At 43.2% G+C, this 23,104-nt stretch overlaps 1 protein-coding gene across 1 annotated transcript in view; it reads left to right on the top strand.

Annotated features, from left to right (window-relative positions):
• Positions 1–23,104, top strand: part of RAD52 (RAD52 homolog, DNA repair protein) — a 343,169-nt gene that overhangs the window by 53,561 nt on the left and 266,504 nt on the right. Inside the window, exon 3 of the mRNA XM_082255747.1 lies at positions 4,202–4,295. Coding sequence (XP_082111873.1) covers positions 4,202–4,295 — 94 coding nt within the window. The remainder of the gene's footprint in view (positions 1–4,201; positions 4,296–23,104) is intronic.

The following is a 23,104-nucleotide window of genomic DNA, read 5'->3' on the forward strand; positions in this document are numbered from 1 at the left end:
TTTCGGAAGACAGACTCCCTCTTTGTCCTTCCTGAGGGACCTCGGAAGGGCATGGCTGCGTCCGCAGCGACTATTGCCAAATGGATCAGACAGACCATTGAGCAGGCTTACGCCTTGAAGGAACGGGTTCCGCCCTTCCCTGTTAAGGCGCACTCTACCAGGTCTTTGAGTACTTCCTGGGCCTATTGGCATCGGGCCTCGGTGGCCCAGGTGTGCAAGGCGGCGACTTGGTCGTCGGTGCACACTTTTTCCAAGTTCTACAAAGTAGACGTTCTGGCATCAGCTGATGCTTCTTTTGGCCGCAAAGTTCTCAGTGCGGCTGTGCCATGATGGACCCTTGAATTTTTCTCTGGGTCCCTGGCTGTTGGCATTTGCTTTCCTGGGCTCTTGCTCCTGTTGAGCATTGTTTTTTTCTGTTGCCCAGTTCTTACGGTGCATGTAAGATTCCTTTCTCTGATGTGGGTAATGCGTTGCCTTTTCTACGGTTGCGTCTCCCACCCCTCATGTCTATACTGCTTTGGGACATCCCAATAGTGATGACTTAGAGGAGGCGGCGACTGTCGGAGGACGTAAGAGAAAACTGAATTTTTGTAAAATCTTACCTGTAAAATTCCTTTCTCTGAGTCCTCCGACAGTCGCCGCCCCGCCCCTCTTTTGGGGTTCTTATTACCTACTGCTATGCTACCAAACTGAGTTGGGAGTGGTGATGCAGGGGGGGTATTGACCGGATGGGACAGCCCCCATGGGTGTGTATATGCTAATGCCTTTTGTCTTTGGACTATGTCTATATGCCTAGCTATTCCTATGGATAGGAAGACAATACCCAATAGTGATGACTTAGAGGAGGCGGCGACTGTCGGAGGACTCAGAGAAAGGAATTTTACTGGTAAGATTTTACAAAAATTCCATCTTCCAGCATGGTAAGCCTTTGTGATTGCTTTAACCTGCATCTAATCCAATGTCTTCTAACTACCATTTAGTCTTCACCAGACTGGAAGTCCCAGGAATTGTGGGACTTGTAGTTTCTTCACAGTTTTTAGCCTACAGATAGCGACCATGCATTACCTTGTACAGTGCCATGATGCTTGGCATATGTTTTAAAGAAAAATAAACATCTGACACTGGAATGTGAAGATTTATTCTACTATAGACTGTCTTAACAGACAAATTACCCCATAAATCTACATGGTCATTGTACATCTTAGTTGAAAAGCTGGTAGATTCATAATGCCTTTATGCGGGGATTCAGGTTAGGCTTTGCTTTTTCTCAATATCTTTGCTACCCCTAGTCATCAGGAAAATCATCCAAGACAGAGCAGAACGAATTTTGATAGCTCCATGGGTCCAAAAATAAGCTGGGTCTCAGCTCTGAAGTCTTTGGTAGTCGGTTCTCTCTGGATTCTACAGAATTGTCTGTATTTTTTATCGCAGGATCCGATGTGCCATCTGAATTCTTGGCTCTTCCACCTGAGGCCTGGAGACAGATAGCTGATAGCGGTGAAGTGAATACCAGGTACCTATACACTAAAATTTGGAAGACATTTTTTATTCCTGGCAAAAAAAAAAACCAAAACAAATTGGCATGTAGTCCTATTCAATTCCTACAGTTCTTGGTTAACTCTAGGAAGGACTTAAAAAGGGTTTGTTGCCCAATACCCTTAACCTCTTGGAGCTGGCGCCTCTGGCCATTTTAAGGAGTTTAGGGTCTCAGGAGGCGGGGTCTATGATTACGTGACCGCCGTGATTGGCTGTCACGACGGTCACATGATTGAAAAGCGCCTGATCGCAGGCAGCAATCGTGAACTTTCCTCTAGCCACCGGTTACTGTGCCAGGAGCGTGCAGGGCGCGCTCTCTTGGCACAGCTGCATTCCTCCAAATCACGCAGGGCCCACCCGCCCAGAGGCCGCATATTTACCTGCGGCCGGCACCAATGGGTTAAGGTGCAGGTGGTGGCCCTGGGTCTGCTGGAAATAAGATTGACAAAAATCTATCCAACTTCTAGTCTTATATAGTGTTCCCATCTAGGACTCAGTGCCTCCTAGAGTACCATGGTCTGATGGATTACAGATAATATTTCAGCATTCATCAGTTGTAACCAGTTATTACCTGCTAGCATTACACCTTGCTCCTCAAGGTCAATGGCCCCATCAGGAGCATGGAGGGCAGGCGATTCAAGGGAAGAAATCTCTACTGAGACAAGATATTCTGGCCTGATATTCTGATCTCTCTGAAAGATTGAAGACTAAGATTGGTTCTTCTGCCCCCTACTGCAGCAGTAGAATTGTACTGTCTGGACTGGTCAAGAAAACCATGGCCTAGTGTGTGCCACTTTCCACTTGCTAAGGATATTTTGGTGCAACCCCTGTAACATATTTCACAGCAACCTGTTTCTGTGTGTATAGTCATGCCATTTGTAGGAGGTAACACAGGTTTCATCCTGGCTCCAGGCGCCATCTTGAGCACATTGCTTTGTTACTTGCATGAACATTGCAGCTCCAGCAGCTGCCCTGCTTCAAATTTGGCACATATCTCTGCATCAGCCTTTAATAGGTTATCCAGCAGCCTTTAGTCGTGGGACAGAGATTCAGCCATTTCCTGCCTCAACAAATCCCTTGTGATTCTGATGGAGGATGTTTCAGTCTTCAGAGGCACAGTGGACAAAGTTTTTGGCCCTCCTCAAATCGCTTTTTGCCTTGTCGGGCTCAACCATGCAAGCATATGGTGCGCAACCCCAGAATGATTCTGACTAATTCAAAAATTGCAGCTCCTCCCAGTAGCTATGGGCTACTGTGTATAAATTCTTACCTGACTCTTAAGTCAGTTCATATGTGCATGATTCTCTAGTTGCAGAACTATTTTGAAAGTCTAAGAAATGGTCTGGAAAGGATTCTTTTTGATGGAGAATGACTCTTTGGAGAGTCCTTAGACAGCTTTCACAGGCTGAAAGTCTTCACAATGAGGGGTGTTCCCACTCTTGCAAGTGGGGAGGCTATCTGTTGGCCTTTTCTGCTGCTCTTACTCAGGTCGTTTGGAATCTAGGGGTCCGTGAAATGGTGTCCAAGGGATACATTAGTGGAATATAGTCTTTTGCGGTGTTTAATCTCTCAAGGCATTTTATTATTCACGTGACTCCTCCCAGGAGCCAGCCTATTGCTTGCATCAAGGCTGAGAGCTTTTGAGAGGGTTACTGAGCCCCACCCACCAGCCATGATCTGCATTTATTACATAGAGAAGCACATTGACCTGGGTGATTGAAATAAAAAGGTTTTAAATAAAAATAAAAGGTTTTATTTAAAAATGTATTTGGCTTTTGATGGACAGGAGGGAGGGCAAACTAGGGAAGGCATACTGTAAGCAGATTAAACTGTACTGACTGCTGTACTATTTTGTCTGTTCCATGGCAAAGAAAAAAAAGTAGTTCATAAAGAACTTCCTGCAAGGGAAGTATTACCTGAAATGCAGAGATATTTGACTTCTCTTTAATTCCGTTACAAAATCTCCCAGAGAGTACCCATGACTCATGACTAATTATTCTGTTTGTCAGGTTTGCTGGGGTGGGGGGAGTTAGATTTGCATATTAAGAAGTTAACAAGTTGGAACCTACCACTGCTGACCACCTGAAGATGCCAGTTGCCAGTCTTTAATGCTGATCTACTAAGTTCAAAACACAAATCACTGACCTTGAACAAGTATCTAGATCAGGAGTGTCAGAGAGCAGTTTGCAATCCTTATGTGCATGCTTTTTCCTTGAGAGTAACTCAGAATATATTGCTATAACAGGGTCAGTATGACATCCAGGCAACTATTGACAGTTTTTTTTGTGCTGACAGGTTCCCTTTATCTTACAGCCTTGTGGTGTTTTATTGTATCACAGTATAATTTGCTCTTTACATTTCCCAGAACAATCAATTGCTGTGTATGGAAGGTGACTAGGGAAGGTCAGTAGGGTTCCAATATGTAAGCAAACCACCTAATGTTGTGTGGAATATTGCACATGAAGGGAGGGGTTTCAAATTAATTTGATTTGTCATTGTGTGTAATGGCAAGGTATAGATCTAAGCACTAAAGAGCAGGATGTTGCAGAAATTCAAACAAAAGCTTCACTTAGAATGTGTGTTTTTCTAGGATCAGGTTTTTTTTTCAGTTGTGCTCCCTGAACACAAGAGGATGCATTATCAGCGTATCTTTCTCTCTTGTAAGGTCTGTTATATCGAAGGTCACCGAGTAATCAGCTTGGCGAATGAGATGTTTGGGTACAATGGCTGGTCGCACTCCATTACTCAGCAGAATGTGGGTGAGTTGCAACAACATAAAATGAAGATTGGACATGTTTTTAGATTTAAGAACTATACCCTGGTTATAGTTCCAGGAACCTTTTTCTATAGCGCTTAAACTTTTGTCAAACTTTGAATAAAGCCCAATGCAACAACAGAAATTTTCTTTGAAAGCTGGACTTTGAGACACCCACCTTATCAGCAGGTTGCTGTGCCTAAAGCGGATCTGGCCTATAATTGACATCTATGAGTTGTCTTGTTGGGTGTTAACTGCTTAAATCTGCAGTACAGTATAACTCTAACCCACTCCGAGAGTCCTCAGAATTTTGCTATTGTCCTAAGGTGATGGATCATTTCACTCCTACAGAAAAATCACTTAGCTTTTAAGTGTAACTAAAGGAAAACTTTTTTTTTTCTTAGGATGGAGTAGGGGGGGGGGGGTTTATAACGCTTAATTTCCTGTCCTGTAGCCAAAACAGGAAGTCAGAAGAAATCCCTCCAAAATATAAGTATCCCCGTGTGTTACCAGAATCATCAGAACTAGCATCCCCGTTGAAAGATTTCCCTTCTAGTAGTGTTCTGATTTCAACCCAAAATTTGGAGTTTTCTGTTACTTTAATTTTCTTTGATCATGGTAAACAGGACAAATAGAGTAAATCACCCTAAGGAGGGCACAGACACCGATACAAACTGACAGGTGTTCTAGTCCCTCTCCACTCTGTTCAAAAATGAAACAGAAGTTTTGCCTTTTGTTACATCTTAAAAAATGTATTATTTTCCAATTCTTTGATTGAAGAATTTGACTCTTGAATGGGCTTCACTGTCTACAATAATTTAACAACTGTATAAAACAGTAGAAGCAGTGCATCCAGATTGATGCAATCTTAATAAAACCTTGGAAACTGTACCTGGACCCCATTCTGTGGGCATGGCCTGTAATGTTGCTTTGGGGACTGGATCCTGCATGGGCGCTCATGCGTGTAGTTATCCGTAGGGTATTATACAGGTCCATTCCTATGGAACCCAGACCCTGATGACCCCATTCAGAGGTATGCACAAAGTGATGGCCAAAGCCTGGACCCTATATAGAGACCGGCAATGTGGACAGGTAATACAGGGTCTCCCTCTATCTGACCGTTGCTGTGTTTGGAATGTATTCACTTTACAGTGTAAACTTTGCAAACTTGGCACTAACACTCGGAGCTTGGTTTAAGAGCTTGAGGGTATCAACTCTGGGCACAGTTCCCATACCCACACCCAAAAATAGATAGGAACTAGAGAAATGACACAAGCATGCAATCACATAGTCCTAGGACCCAGTCGTGATGCTGCCTAGTTAAAGGACTTTTAAGGGTATGAGGCTGTCAAAATAAAGGTGAGCATGTATATAAAAGAATACATTTTATTGAGGTACAAATTACTTAAAAACAATATTCATCAATGACATTGGAAATTACATCATAATCACAGACTAGTATGAACTGTAAATGGTGACGTAAAAAGCCGGTTCAACGCGTTTTGCAAATTGGTATAACCAATGGCTGCTTTATGGAACACAAAGAAAGACGGCCATATAATCTATGCAGATTTAGAGAAAACAAAAAAAAAAAGAAAAAATCACAATAAATATAAATTATATAATGTAGAAAATATGTGTTGTATATAACTAAACATACAAACATACATGTATGCTCACCATATTTAAGACTTAAAAACATATATGAAGTAGTGATTCAGTCAGGTGTTCTCCAGACGCCCATACGGAAGTCATAGTCCCCGATTGTCTTCACAGGAGGCGTAAAAATACACCAACCATAAGGACACATGTAATTGGTATGGACTGGACCATGCCTCAACAGAGCAATAGGAAAAAGCAGGCAACAGACACTGTGGATCCTATAGATGGTGACCTCCAGGAAATATATGCAGCGTCTGGGTAAATGGATAATACCGAATGTTACTTTAAATTTGGCCAGAAAAAAAGGCATATATATATATATATATATATATACAGTGGGTACGGAAAGTATTCAGACCCCCTTAAATTTTTCACTCTTTGTTATATTGCAGCCATTTGCTAAAATCATTTAAGTTCATTCTTCTTCCTCATGAATGTACACATAGCACCCCATACTGACAGAAAAACACAGAATTGTTGACATTGTTGCAGATTTATTAAAAAAGAAAAACTGAAATATAACATGGTCCTAAGTATTCAGACCCTTTGCTGTGACACTCATATATTTAACTCAGGTGCTTTCCATTTCTTCTGATCATCCTTGAGATGGTTCTACACCTTCATTTGAGTCCAGCTGTGTTTGATTATACTGATTGGACTTGATTAGGAAAGCCACACACCTGTCTATATAAGACCTTCCAGATCACAATGCATGTCAGAGCAAATGAGAATCGTGAGGTCAAAGGAACTGCCTGAAGAGCTCAGAGACAGAATTGTGGCAAGGCACAGATCTGGCCAAGGTTACAAAAAGATTTCTGCTGCACTTAAGGTTCCTAAGAGCACAGTGGCCTCCATAATCCTCAAATGGAAGACGTTTGGGACGACCAGAACCCTTCCTAGAGCTGGCCGTCCGGCCAAACTGAGCTATCGGGGGAGAAGAGCCTTGGTGAGAGAGGTAAAGAAGAACCCAAAGATCACTGTGGCTGAGCTCCAGAGATGCAGTCAGGAGATGGGAGAAAGTTGTAGAAAGTCAGCCATCACTGCAGCCCTCCACCAGTCGGGGCTTTATGGCAGAGTGGCCCGACGGAAGCCTCTCCTCAGTGTAAGACACATGAAAGCCCGCATGGAGTTTGCTAAAAAACACCTGAAGGACTCCAAGATGGTGAGAAATAAGGTTCTCTGGTCTGATGAGACCAAAATAGAACTTTTTGGCCTTAATTCTAAGCGTGGAGAAAACCAGGCATTGCTCATCACCTGTCCAATGCAGTCCCAACAGTGAAGCATGGTGGTGGCAGCATCATGCTGTGGGGGTGTTTTTCAGCTGCAGGGACAGGACGACTGGTTGCAATCGAGGGAAAGATTAATGCGGCCAAGTACAGGGATATTCTGGACAAAAACCTTCTCCAGAGTGCTCTGGACCTCAGACTGGGCCGAAGGTTTACCTTCCAACAAGACAATGACCCTAAGCACACAGCTAAAATAACGAAGGAGTGGCTTCACAACAACTCCGTGACTGTTCTTGAATGGCCCAGCCAGAGCCCTGACTTAAACCCAATTGAGCATCTCTGGAGAGACCTAAAAATGGCTGTCCACCAACGTTTACCATCCAACCTGACAGAACTGGAGAGGATCTGCAAGGAGGAATGGCAGAGGATCCCCAAATCCAGGTGTGAAAGACTTGTTGCATCTTTCCCAAAAAGACTCCTGGCTGTATTAGATCAAAAGGGGCTTCTACTAAATACTGAGCAAAGGGTCTGAATACTTAGGACCATGTAATATTTCAGTTTTTCTTTTTTAATAAATCTGCAACAATGTCAACAATTCTGTGTTTTTCTGTCAGTATGGGGTGCTATGTGTACATTCATGAGGAAGAAGAATGAACTTAAACGATTTTAGCAAATGGCTGCAATATAACAAAGAGTGAAAAATTTAAGGGGGTCTGAATACTTTCCGTACCCACTGTATATGTATATATATATATATATATATATATATATATATATATATATATATATATATATATATATATATATATATAAACATATGAGCATCAAAGTAACCCCCACATGTTGAATATAGCTATCTTTATAATTATAAAAGGGGGCCGGAGAAAAAATATCCCAAACGATTAACTATGGGGGACAGAGTGATGACAACATGCATAAGTTAAATTACCATCCACTCACAGTTACCACCATTGTGAGTAGGGATGAGATAGTAGTGGTCAAAGATTAGAATGCTCTCAACTCAGAAGCAAGAGTCCAATAAATAGATAAGAGTATCCTCTCTAGGGGAGATATGAGTAATCTCTCAAACCCACCAAGGGACCTTACCTGCCGCTTGTAAATCACTCTGTTCCAGTGGCGCACAGAGAGGAGCCGACTGCCAGCGTCCTCTCCACGCTCGCCACTAAAGAGTCGGTCCTACCGGAAGCAACTGGACGTTGCCAGCCCCCTGTGTCACTTCCGGTGCGGGCGCAATGCGACTGCTCTCGCACCCGAAGCATAGCGAGCCACAAGAGAGACTCCCTGATCGTGACGCCGCGCAGTCCCGATCCCGGACTGGATCGAGAAGGGACACAGGCTAGAGACTACACTCCAAACCCTGTCCCTGCTTTGTGCCCGAATCCACAGCCATGTGAGCTGATGACTAACCGGGCAAGGCACACCTGGCTGAAAACGCAACAAACCAAAAACAACAGCAAACACCAATAGCTGAAAATATATCATATATTCTATGCATAGACATTTATCACTACTAACATTAACATCCATGTTGGAAAAAAAAAAGATATGTCAAATAAATATGTACACACCTATAAAAAGGGTTTGAAGGACATGACAGTGTTCAAGCCAGGCCATGATGTGGCTTGCAAGTTATATATTCATTTTGCCTCCTCTTAGGGGTGACTTTGATAACCGTATTTTACAAAAAGAGGCAAAATGAATATATACCTTGCAAGCCACATCATGGCCTGGCTTGAACACTGCCATGTCCTTCAAACCCTTTTTATAGGTGTGTACATATTTGACATATTTTTTTCAGTCAGATGGACAATATTTCTCTCTCCGTTCTCCCCCCCCCCTTTTTTTTTTTCCAATATGAATGTTAATGTTAGTAGTGATAAATGTACCCCTGAAGAATATGATTTTGTATCTTTTTATACATACATACATGATATTCTGTTTCCATCACTTGTCTACTAGTTACTTAATTGTTGGCCGATAAAGTCCCCTTTTTCAGAGGTCCCCTCTTGGTGGACAGCGAGGTGTGTCCTCCCAGGTTTTCCCATAAACCTGCTACCATATACTGCCAGCACTCTCTTCAGCCCAGGTACCTGAGTGGGGTTAAGATTGGAGTTTATCTGGAGGTCTGGGTCTACCTCCCTGGTGTCAGCTAGCAGGTCTAGAAGTGGATCAGCCTTCTCAGGCTCCGGCTAGTTGCAGACCAGTATGACATAGGCGGTGCCCTCATGATGGACTTTGATCATGTTCACATGAAAGGCCTTCTGCTGTCTACTCCCTTATCCCAACCTGACCAAGTAGGTGGTATCAGTCAGACGCTGGGTGATGATGTATGGGCCCTCCCGTGCTTCTTGGAGTTTGTTCTGCCGCAGGGGAAGCAGAACATAAATCTCCTGACCAGTGTTATATGTCCGCTCCTAGCATTACGGTCATACTAACGTTTCTGCCTGGTCTGACCTATGTCTTGTTTTCCCGTACAATATCAACCAGCATCTCCATTTTGTCTCTGAATTTTAGGATGTAATCCACAACAGAGACCTCTGGGTCAACAATTTTGCCCTTCCAGGTCTCACGGATTAGGTCCAGGAGCCCTCTTACATTCCGTCCGTACAGAAGTTCAGACGGCGAAAAGACTGTGGACTCCTGGGGCAGCTCTCTGTACGAAAACAGCAGATGAGGCAGATATCATTCCCAGTTCTTTCCTTGGGAATCCACAAAGGTGCACAACATTTGTTTTAGGGTACCATTGAAATGCTCGCACAAGCTGTTTGTAGATGATAAGGACTGGCCATTATATGCGTTATCTGTATTTTTTGACAGCTTGCTTCAAGTCTGTCACAAACTGGGGGCCTAGATAGCTAATGAGCTCAACCAGAAATCCCACTCTTGTGAAGATCCCCAGCAGGGCACCAGCGACCTTGTCTGCCCGAAGTCAGGAGAGAGCTACAGCCTCTGGATAATGCAAGGCATAGTCAACGACTGTCAGGATATAATGTTTGCCTAAACTGCTAAGGATGCCTAGAGATGGCTAGAGGCCCAACGATATCCACTTTCACCCTCTCAAAAGGTTAATCAATCACAGGCAAAGGTTGTAGTGGAGCCCTGTGTACATCTCCTACCTTGCCAACTCGCTGGCAGGTAACACAGAACCGACAGTAGACAGCTATGTCAGTAAGCATGGTAGGCCAATAAAAGTTGTATGTCAACCACCCCTGGGTCTTAGTGATCCCCAAGTGCCCTGTTAGGGGAATCCCATGAGCCACTTTCAGCAGCTGTCCCCTAAATTGACTGGGTACAACAAACTGCCTCCCACCTTTGTCAGTCTCATTCCCTTCTGCAGGAAAACCCTCTCTGTACAGTTTTAATTTGTCCCAGTAGACCTTTTGTTTGTCATTCTCTGCAGGGGGGCAATCAGCTACACTCCTGAGCTGCTCTAGTGTTTGGTCTGTCTGCAGTGCTGTCTCAAAGGCAGAACAAGTCCCAGCAAGCAGTCCTGTGGCACACAAAAACAGCTGCTGAGGCTCAGCAAAGGAGGAGAGACCTCCTCCTGCTGTTCTGCGACCAGGGCCTGCATCTCAGCTGCCTTTGCAGCACTGCAAGTTACCAGCACTATTGGCAATGCATCATCATCACATTTACATTTACAGTTGAAGCCTAATTGAAACCTACACCGTCACAGGCAAGGGGGTCTCCTCTTCTTCCTTGGAAGGAGGAGGACCTTGTACTTCCATTCCACCCTTCCCAGGTTGCCCAGATGTTAAACTTGCATCTTTACACAGTACCTTGGGAAGTCCAGAGGGTTCCGTGGGGGTGTCCTCAGAAGGGGAATAATATGAGACAAGGGTCCCTAAATCAGCACCCAACAACACAGCAAGTGGGGATTTCCTCAGAGACTCCCACCTCTCTCATCCCACTTTCTGCAACCCATTCAGTGAACACATATGCAGGGTGTATGCGGGAAAGGGTACCCCCCAACTCCAGTGAGGGTAAGAAACTTCTCTGGGATGATGTCTGTTTCGTCTATCACCTCTGATCTGACCAATGTGACTTCAGCTCTGGTATCACAAAAACCAGTTACAGTCCGGTTGCCTATGGTGTCTGGCTGTAAGTTGGTGTTGGTTCCCTGAGGTTTCCCACTGACGAACAGCACAGCACAAGGGTTGCTGGCCGGCTGGCCAGATGCTGCTTAGGGCACTGTTTCCTGAGATGGACGAGTTTTCCACAGGTGTAACATCTGCGGGTTGTCAGTCAGGAATGGCTTGGCACCTGGAACTGCAGGTTTGCAGGAACTGCAGGTTGTCAGTCAGGAATGGCTTGGCACTAGAACTTGCAGGCGGAGGAAGGGTTGCCATTGGTAATTTCCTTCCTTTCAAGCCATTCAGAGGAGCCTTGCGATGGTCAGATACCCGAGTGTTGATATACAGTGTCTCCAAAAAGTGAGTACACCCTCACGTTTTTGTAAATTATTTTATATTTTTTCATGTGACCGCACGGAAGAAATTACACTTTGCTACAATGTAAAGTAGTGAGTATACAGCTTGTAAAACCATGTAAATTTGCTGTCCTCTCAAAATAACTCAACACAAAGCCATTATTGTCTAAACTGCTGGCAACAAAAGTGAGTACACCCCTAAGTGATAATGTTCAAATTGGGCCCAAAGTGTCTATTTTGTGTGGCTACCATTATTTTCCAGCACTGCCTTAACCGTCTGGGACATGGAGTTCACCAGAGCTTCACAGGTTGCCACTGGAGTCCTCTTCCACTCCTCCATGACGACATCACAAAGCTGGTGGTTGTTAGAGACCTTACACTCCTCCGCCTTCCGTTTTAGGATGCCCCACAGATGCTCAATAGGGTTTAGGTCTGGAGACATGCCTGGCCAGTCCATCACCTTTACCCTCCGCTTCTTTAGCAAGGCAGTGGTTGTCTTGGAGGTGTGTTTGGTGTGGTTATCATGTTGGAATACTGCCCTGTGGCCCAGTCCCTGAAGGGAGAGGATCATGCTCTGCTTCAGAATGTCACAGTACATGTTGGCATTCATGGTTCCCTCAGTGAACTGTAGCTCCCCATTTGGCGGCAGCACTCATGAGGCCCCAGGCCATGGCACTCCCACCACCATGCAATTGCAGAGTTTTGCCCATTGGAACTTTAGATGAAGCGCCACTCAACCAGTAATAAAAACATAGTACAAGTCTATTAAATATATGCCAGCAATGAAACTGGGAAAGGGTGTCATAATGCCAAACAGTTGGCCAAAGTATACAAATCCATTACATTGGTACATACAGTAATCAAATAGTACATAGTAAATGTGTCGTAGCATCTTTGGTTGACTGTAGGCAAGACACACTTGTCTGTGTACTCCTCACCTGGTTGCCGTCACACACACTTGACACCATCTGAACCAAATAAGTTTATCTTGGTCTTATCAGACCACAGGACATGGTTCCAGTAATCCATGTCCTTAGTCTGCTTGTCTTCAGCAAACTGTTTGCAGGCTTTCTTGAGCATCATCTTTAGCAGAGGCTTCCTTCTGGGACAATAGCCATGCAGACCAGTTTGAGGCAGTGTGTGGCGTATGGTCTGAGCACTGACAGGCTGACCCCCCACCCCTTTAACCTCTGCAGCAATGCTGTCAGCACTCATACGTCTATTTCCCAAAGACAACCTCTGGATATGATGCTGAGCATGTGCACTCAACTTCTTTGGTTGAACATAGCGAGGCCTTTTCTGAGTGTAACCTGTCCTGTTAAACCGTTGCATGGTCTTGGCCACGTGCTGCAGCTCAGTTTCAGGGTCTTGGCAATCTTCTTATAGCCTAGGCCATCTTTATGTAGAGCAACAATTCTTTTTTTCAGATCCTCAGAGAGTTCTGTGCCATGAGGTGTCTTGTTGAACTTCCAGTGACCAGTATGAGAGAGTGAGAGCGATAACACCAAATTTACCATACCTGCTCCCTATTCACACCTGAGACCTTGTAACACTAACTAAGTCACATGACACCGGGGAGAGAAAATGGCTAATTGGGCACAATGTGAAAATGTTCACTTAGGGGTGTACTCACTTTTGTTGCCAACGGTTTAGACATTAATGGCTGTGTGTTGAGTTATTTTGAAGGGGCAATAAATTTACACTGTTATTCAAGCTTTACACTCACTACTTTACCTTGCAGCAAAGTATCATTCATTTGTCACATGAAAATATATAATAAAATATTTACAAAAATGTGAGGGTTGTACTCACTTTTGTGAGATACTGTAGGTATCTGCCAGTTCTGCTGCTGCTTTGGTAGAAGCTGGCTTCTGCTTTCACACAAACTGTCTGAGATCTGAAGGACAGATTTGCAAAAGTTGATCTTTAATCATAAGATCTTCTAGGGACTCAAAAGAATCAGCATCCAAGCCTCTAGTCCACTGCCGGAATGTGGTGCATAAGCTACTTACTACATCCATATATGAGTCCCCAGGCCCCTTTTGCAAGGACCTGAATCGCTTCCGGTACACTTCCAGGGTTAACTGATACTTTTGGATGAATATAAAAGGTGATATCACGCTACAATAAGGTGCTAATAGAAAAGATAGCAAAAATAGAAAAGAAAGAAGTTGCATAGAAGGCTCAAACAAAGGTATATGGTGTATAAAATTGCGTACTTTATTGAAACAGATAAAAACTGCAAAGGCAAAAAAATGATAACAAGATACACAGTACAAAAAGCTATTGGACATTGGATAAAACCATAGAATAAGAGGTCCGCCTCTAAGATGACACAGATACCCCACTATAGCTCCACCCACCACCCAGACCACACTGGGCCATCCAGATAATCCACCACCCCAGGACCCCAAAAGGACACCTTCCCCCTTCAAATCCACAGATAGAGGGTGAACTTGATAGTAACCCGGTCAGGAGTACGGATATAGAGCTTCACAGAAAGAACAAGCTATTAATGATGTTGGTGCCGGTTAAACTATGTAAAGTTCATCCAGGAGAAGGGAGGCAAACTTCATGATGAAGACTTCACAGAGGGGCGGGGGGGATCGGGCTAAATGTCACGGATTGAGAAGAACCAGTGTTCCAACCACCAAATCAAAAACAGAGGGCTTTATTTCTCCACAGCATCACATTCTGGTTTGGAGCACTTGTTTGTAATGAGACATTTCTGAATAGACACCTTGTAGTAATAAAAAAAAACGGAAATAATGGCAATGCAGGAAATTTTCAGCAGCATAACATGTAGCAGATGGCAATGCAGGCAATGCAGGAAATTTTCAGCAGCATAACATGTAGCAAATGGCAATGCAGGAAATTTTCAGCAGTATAACATGTAGCAGACAAACTGGCAGGATTTCACCAGCATAGCATATAGCGGACAAACCAACACTGTTCAAGCAGCATAACATATAGCAGACATAACAGTGTGAGTTCAAGCAGCATGTGATGCTCTACTACTCTCTACGCTCTTGGGTCAAGTGATTGGGAGGTACTGATCCACCTTTATATGGGAGCCATGACCAGGGTCCTCCTGAGTTCATTGAGGAAAATGCAGGTTGCCTGATATAGTATAGGCGGTATAGTGAGAAATAAGATTCTCTGTTCTGATGAGACCAAAATAGAACTTTTTGGCCTTAATTCTAAGCGGTATGTGTGGAGAAAACCAGGCACTGCTCATCACCTGTCCAATACAGTCCCAACAGTGAAGCATGGTGGTGGCAGCATCATGCTGTGGGGGTGTTTTTCAGCTGCAGGGACAGGACGACTGGTTGCAATCGAGGGAAAGATGAATGCGGCCAAGTACAGGGATATCCTGGACAAAAACCTTCTCCAGAGTGCTCTGGACCTCAGACTGGGCCAAAGGTTTATCTTCCAACAAGACAATGACCCTAAGCACACAGCTAAAATAACGAAGGAGTGGCTTCACAACAACTCCGTGACTGTTCTTGAATGGCCCAGCCAGAGCCCTGACTTAAACCCAATTGAGCATCTCTGGAGATACCTAAAAATGGCTGTCCACCAACGTTTACCATCCAACCTGACAGAACTGGAGATGATCTGCAAGGAGGAATGGCAGAGGATCCCCAAATCCAGGTGTGAAAGACTTGTTGCATCTTTCCCAAAAAGACTCCTGGCTGTATTAGATCAAAAGGGGGCTTCTACTAAATACTGAGCAAAGGGTCTGAATACTTAGGACCATGTGATATTTCAGTTTTTCTTTTTTAATAAATCTGCAACAATGTCAACAATTCTGTGTTTTTCTGTCAGTATGGGGTGCTATGTGTACATTCATGAGGAAGAAGAATGAACTTAAATGATTTTAGCAAATGGCTGCAATATAACAAAGAGTGAAAAATGTAAGGGGGTCTGAATACTTTCCGTACCCACTGTAAATAACATGTAAATATCAGCTGAATCGCCAGATATAAAAAGTGCAGTTACTACTGTGTCAATACATAACATGAATCACTCACAGCAGCGCTAAACCAAAAGCAATCCACTCTGAGTCACTACAGGTAAAAAATAATTAATCCTCTAAATGAATGCAAGTGTCCATGTGATATAACAAGCAGTCTCTACTAATCATAAGTGCAGTGTTTGGTAGCAGAGTGACATGGGGGTCCGTGGTATTAGATCGAAACAACAGTGGTACTTCAATCAAATGAAAAAACGATGGGTCCACCACCACACCTCCAGTGCTCCCCTCCAGATTTAACACTCACCAGATCAACATAGATCAGAAGCCTCTATATCACTGCCTTTCAGTTGTCTTTCAAAGCCCCTGGTTAAGCGATAGCGGTCACTGCAGACTGTAGCTTCCTGTTTCTCTAACCCAGACTTTCCAATAGCATGTAATCAGATCCACCAATGGGAAAAGACAAGAGTAGGGCTCGGATAGTGTGATATCGTTTTAACTTTTATTGCTCAATACCAATACATCCGTCCCCCCCTTTTAAAAATGCTTACACTCAAATGAAAAGTATTCAGCGTGTAAACAAATGGAGTACCGCCAGTGTGCTGCCCGATGCAGCCGCTCTGTCCGATCCCCGCAGGTATCCAACCTCTGCTAAGGAATACTCGGCTTTACGGTGAGGACATCCGGCTTCTGGCGTCTCCACAGTAGCGGCGTGCTGGCGTTCTGACGCTTTTCGTCGTAAGCGACTTCAACTGAGGACGTCAGCACGCTCCCCTGACGTCCAATTTATCCGCCCACAAGTCCAGCCTCCCAGACTCGATAGCCAATACGCATGTCAGGGCGGCACCTCGCAGTCTCCGTCTTGACATGTAGTAAAATAGACGGCATTGCAATGTACAACCACATACACTGCAATATCCACATGCAATCTTCGTTTATTCGTATTGCATTTTCTCGCAATTTCTTACTCTAGACATACTCCTGCATGGTACCGCACATGCATATATGTCCCTATGTAAGCCAATTACTAATTAATAGTTTATACGCTCAATAAACACATATAACATATCAGACAAATGTACAATAATTCCAATATTTACACTAATATTTAAAAAACACATAAGATAAATGAATAATATTAAAATGAAATACTGAGCTATATGCTCCTAAACACTCAATAAATATGTAAAATTTATATAAAAATAGCTATAATTGGTTACATATCCATATTAATTATCAGGAAGAAAAAGGAAGGGCTATTCCACTAAAAGCAATTAGTTAATTATCAACTGTTTAAAATATTAAAATATTGAAATATTAAAATATTAAAATATTAAAACATGACAATTAATAATTACTTAAAAAACAATTATGATCCAGATCTATGTTCAACCCATTAGGTGTAAGAGCATTTGTTAGATAGATCCACTGAGTTTCTTTTTTGTATAGCTCCCTCATTCTGTTTGCTCCTCGCCATGAGTGGGGCATCTTCTCTATCCCCCAAAACTTCAAACCCCATGGGTCCCTATTGTGTTTCTCTCTAAAGTGCAATGGTACACTGTGCTCTTTGAAACCTGTGGTAATCTTATAAATATGCTCTGAAATACGTTTTCCCAATCTCCTTTTCGTTTGGCCAATATATATAAGACCGCATGGGCATTCCATGCCATATACCACGTGGGTTGATGTACAAGAGGTACATAGACGACCTTTTTTTCATATGGGCGGGGACTGAATCATCCCTAAAAGAATTTGCCGAATGTTTGAATTCCAATGGGCAGAATATTCGGTTAGATTTTTCCTGGAGTCGGGACACGATCAATTATTTGGATGTGTGTATCAACTTAATAGATAAACAAATAACAACTAAAGCCTATTTTAAACCAACAGATAGGAATGGTTTTCTTCCTATTCAAAGTGGTCACCATCCAAGTTGGTTGAGGAACATACCCAAGGGACAAATGCTCAGAATTCTACGGAATTGTACAACGAATGAGGATTTCATTACTCAGTCAACGATCATAAAAAACAGATTCGTGGAGAAAGGGTATAGGCCAGATGTTATTGACCAAACGGTTGAAGAGGTATATGCTATATCACAGGATACCTGTCTGTTAACAACCAATAAAACATCTAATGATGGACACCAATGGGGGTTTATTACGGACTTTAATGTCCAATACAAAGACTTTGAGGATGTTGTTAAAAAACATTGGAATATCTTAAGATTGGATAAAACCTTGGGACCAGTATTGCCTGAACAACCTCGGTTTATATATCGCAAAGCACCATCTATCGGGTATAGAATAGTTAAAAAAGTGCTTGATCCTCCTAAGTTGCCTAAGATCTTTTGGAACATGACAGGCTTCCATGCGTGTAGAAGATGTAAGGCATGCCGGCAAGTGAATACCCATTATCGAGGACTTACATTCTTTACATCAAATGCAAATGGGAGAACTTTTGAGATTAAGGAATTCATTTCCTGCTTGTCAACCCACGTGGTAAATGGCATGGAATGCCCATGCGGTCTTATATATATTGGCCGAACGAAAAGGAGATTGGGAAAACGTATTTCAGAGCATATTTAAAAGATTACCACAGGTTTCAAAGAGCACAGTGTACCATTGCACTTTAGAGAGAAACACAATAGGGATCCAACGGGTTTGAAGTTTTGGGGGATAGAGAAGATGCCCCACTCATGGCGAGGAGCAAACAGAGTGAGGGAGCTATCCAAAAAAAACTCAGTGGATCTATCTAACAAATGCTCTTACACCTAATGGGTTGAACATAGATCTGGATCTTAATTGTTTTTTAAGTAATTATTAATTGTCATGGTTTAATATTTTAAACAGTTCATAATTAACTAATTGCTTTTAGTGGAATAGCCCTTCCTTTTTCTACCTGATAATTAGTATGGATATGTAACCAATTATAGCTATTTTTATATCAATTTTATAATTTTACATATTTATTGAGTGTTTAGGAGCATATAGCTCAGTATTTCATTTTAATATTATTCATTTATCTTATGTGTATTTTAAATATTAGTGTAAATATTGGAATTATTGTACATTTGTCTGATATGTTATATGTGTTGAGCGTATAAACTATTAATTAGTAATTGGCTTACATAGGGACATATATGCATGTGTGGTACCATGCAGGAGTATGTCTAGAGTAAGAAATTGCCAGAAAATGCAATACGAATAAACGAAGATTGCTTGCGGATATTGCAGTGTATGTGGTTGTACATTGCAATGCCGTCTATTTTACTACATGTCGGGACGGAGACTGCGAGGTGCCGCCCTGACATGCGTATTGGCTATCGAGTCTGGGAGGCTGGACTTGTGGGCGGATAAATTGGACGTCAGGGGAGCGTGCTGACGTCCTCAGTTGAAGTCGCTTACGACGAAACGCGTCAGGACGCCAGCACGCCGCTACTGTGGAGATGCCAGAAGCCGGATGTCCTCACCATAAAGCCGAGTCTTCCTTAGCAGAGGTTGGATACCTGCGGGGTGTAACGCTCCTGCGTTTTACGTATGATGTGGATTTTCAGCTGCAGAAATATTCCACTTCAGTAGTCATGTAGAGAAACGCTGAGACACCAATCCCAACTCTCAATGACTCATCATGTGTGGATGATCTCAATTCAGCAAGTAAATACACACACTCAATAAGATGTTTCCTAGAGTGACTTATGTATATAGTAACACAGCGATGATAGGCTGAAGAGACAGGTTGGGTAGAGATGGTAGATGACAGACACTTGAAAGGAAATGTTCTTGAAAGTAAGATAGTAGCAGATGGGATGCAGATAGGTTTAGCAATCATGTATGGTAGTAGATGACAGAGTAGCAGGTGGACATACAAGAGAGATCAACCCAGTGCAAGAACAGGTGGTAGTAGGCTCAAGAGCTAGCAATCTTAGATAATGCAGATGTAGTAATAGTCCTTAGTATGCAGAGCTAGATAGTGTAAGCTTTAGTATAAAGGTTATAGAGGTTTCCCCTGTGGGGTACTTATCACTAATAGCAATGTAGCAGAGGAGAGGTTCGGCAAGAGCGGATGATCCGGTAGCGGGATACAGGGATCAGCGCAGCGTGGTTCCGACAGCGAGGTATGCTTGCAAGCATGAGAGCTTCAAGTCAGGTTAGCATCAAGGCACAAAGCAGTTTGAACGAACACATGTGAGTGAGAGCCGGCGATCTAAATAGCCATCCAGTCCGGCGCTCAGTGATGACAGCATCAGTCTTAAAGGTGTATGCGCACCTTACCAAAAGAGAATGGTGGGGTGCATACACTTATGAAAGAGTAATTAGGGTACCCAAAGGTACCAGAAGATTACAGTACCCCCCCCTTAAGGCCGGCTCCTGAAGGCCTCTGGAGCTGGTTTGTCTGGGTACTTCGCATACAAATTGCGAATTAATCTAGAGGCATGTATGTCAGAGGTGTTTAGCCAGGTGTCGTCTTGGGGCCCATAGTTCTTCCATCGAACCAAGTACTGAAGTCTTCCTCTGTGGATACGAGAATCCAGAATCTCTTTTATCTCATATTCTTCTCCACCTTCAACTTGTACAGGAGGAGGAGGTGGGATAGTAGGCCTTATTCCTTGGTCAGGAACATGGGGCTTCAGTAGTGACACATGGAAAATGGGATGTATTTTGAGGTCTATTGGCAATGTAAGCTGTACTGCAGCTTTTCCAATAAGTTTCTTGATTGGGAAAGGTCCCAAGAACAGAGGTCCAAGCTTTTTGCTAGGGATTTTCAGTCTTAAATTTTTTGTTGAGAGCCAAACGAGGTCCCCGATAGCGTACTGAGGAGAAGGTCTTCTGCGAAGATCATAGTACTTCTTTTGTTGACTATGAGCGTGTGCAATGGTAGTATTAAGCAAACCCAGAGAGTCCTTTATTTGGGTAAGATAGTCTGAAGCTACTGGGTTATTTGAAGGAAGGATGCGTGGTGGAAGAATAGAGGGATGAAACCCATAGTTCAAGTAGAACGGACTCTGCTTGGTCGTACTGTGGGTTGCGTTGTTGTAGGCAAATTCTGCCAGAGGGAGAAGATCCACCCAATCATCCTGTTGGTAAGAAGTGTAACAACGTAAATATTGCTCGATGCATTGGTTGACTCTTTCAGTCTGTCCGTTGGTCTGCGGATGGTAAGGAGAAGTGAGCTTCCGCTCGATCCGTAGTATGTGACATAGTTCTTGCCAGAACTTGGAAATAAATTTTGATCCACGGTCAGACAGAGTTTTTGGGATACCATGTAACTTAAAGACATGTTTCATCAGGAGTTCTGCCGTTTGTTTAGACGAAGGTAGTCTGCGAATAGCAATGAAATGTGCCATTTTTGTCAGATGGTCCACTGACACTAAGATGGTATTAAATCCTTTGGAAGGAGGCAATTCCACTATAAAGTCCAAGGACACAACTTCCCATGGAGTTTGGGGTATTGGTAGACTGCATAGTAGACCGGATGGTCTCGTAGTGTCAATTTTGGACCTGGCACAGACATTGCATGAAGAGACGAATTTTTGTATAGATGTTTTCATGTCAGGCCACCAGAATTGCCTGGTAATCAGATTAAGAGTCTTTGTCATACCCATATGTCCTGCCATAGGCACATCATGCGATAATTCCAAGATCTTGGTGCGTATGGTAGGTGGTATGTAAAGTTTGTCGTCGTAGTAGAGGAAGCCTTCTGCATCAGTATTTAGTTGTGGTGGGGGTGAATCCAAACTTATACCATGCAAAACCTCTTCCTTCAAGGAACGGACAACTCCAATAATGCGTTTGTGAGGTTTTATAGGAACGGAAGGGATTTTGAAGTAGTTTTCTTCAGTTAGTCGTGATAGTGCATCCGCCTTTTTGTTCTTATCTGCAGGTGTGTAGGTCACTAGGAAGTTAAACCTTAGAAAGAATAGTGACCATCGTACCTGTCGGTGTGAGAGAGTTTTGTTAGTCTGAAGATATTGGAGATTTTTATGGTCCGTGTATATAAGTATTGGTAATTGGGTGCCTTCGAGTAGATGTCGCCAATTCTCCAGAGCCAATTTTATAGCAAGCAGTTCCTTTTCACCCACGGGGTAATTTATCTCTGGACTGCTTAGGGATTTAGAAAAAAAGGCGACTGGATGAAGTGGTGAAGTGTGAGTTGGTCGTTGGGAGAGTATTGCTCCTACTGCCATGTTTGACGCATCTACTTCCAGAATGTATTGGAGGGATGGGTCTGGATGGCGTAGTATGGGAGCAGAAGTAAACCTTGTCTTTAACAGGTGAAAAGCTTTATTTGCTTCATCTGACCATTTAAATGGTTTTTTAATGCTAGTGAGCTGTGTGAGGGGTCTCACAATGGCAGAGAAGTTTCTAATGAACTTCCTGTAGAAATTCGAAAATCCAAGGAATCGCTGTAGCGCTTTGCGTGTGGTTGGTGTAGGCCAATCCTGAATGCAGGATATCTTACTCATGTCCATCTCGATTCCTGTTTTGGATATGATGTAGCCTAGAAACAGTACCTCTTCTTTATGAAACAAGCATTTTTTCAGTTTCACATAAAGGTTGTGTGCAAGCAATCTCGATAATACTAGTCTTACATGTCTTATGTGTTCAGACAGGGATTGTGAATATATAAGTATATCGTCCAGATATACCACAACACAGACATCTAGTAAGTCTCTGAAAATATCGTTTATAAATCGTTGAAAAACTGCAGGGGCGTTGCATAGCCCGAATGGCATTACAAGATATTCGAACAATCCGTATCTGGTTCTGAATGCAGTCTTCCACTCGTGTCCATCACGGATTCGAATGAGATTGTATGCTCCTTTCAGGTCCAATTTTGAAAAATAGGTAGCTCCACGCACCTGCTCAATGAGCTCAGGGATAAGCGGTAGAGGATAGCGATCTTTTATTGTAATAGCATTCAATTGCCTATAGTCGATGATAGGCCTGAGACTTGAGTCCTTATTGCGGACAAAAAAGAGTCCTGCTGCTGTGGAAGAAGTGGAAGGTCTAATAAAACCTTTTTCCAAATTCTCATCCAAATAGTCTTTGAGATGGGAAAGTTCATCCTGTGAAAGAGGATAAACATGACCGAACGGCAATTTGCTATTTGGGAGTAGATCAATGCTACAATCATAGTCTCGATGGGGAGGTAGTGCTTGAGCATTTTTCTCAAGAAAAACCTCAGAGAGATCCTGATAACATAGTGGTGCAATCTCATCTGTCACCACAGACAGGATCTTCCCGAAAGACGGGAGGTTACACGTACCCTCGCAATAGCAAGAGAGGAAGGTCAGGGTCCGTTCCTTCCAATCTATGGTTGGTTGATGTGTGTGCAACCAGGGAAGTCCCAAAACAATGGGAAAGTGGGGTGAAGGTATTAGATCGAAGGTAGTGGTCTCCATATGAGACCCGTTAGTAGTGACTAGGAGTGCCTGTGTCTGATCAGTGATCGGACCAGAGGATAAAGGAACACCGTTAATAAGACTCACTGAGACA

Source organism: Pelophylax lessonae (genome assembly GCF_965119305.1).
Source record: "Pelophylax lessonae genome assembly, chromosome: 4".
Classification (NCBI taxonomy): domain Eukaryota; kingdom Metazoa; phylum Chordata; class Amphibia; order Anura; family Ranidae; genus Pelophylax; species Pelophylax lessonae.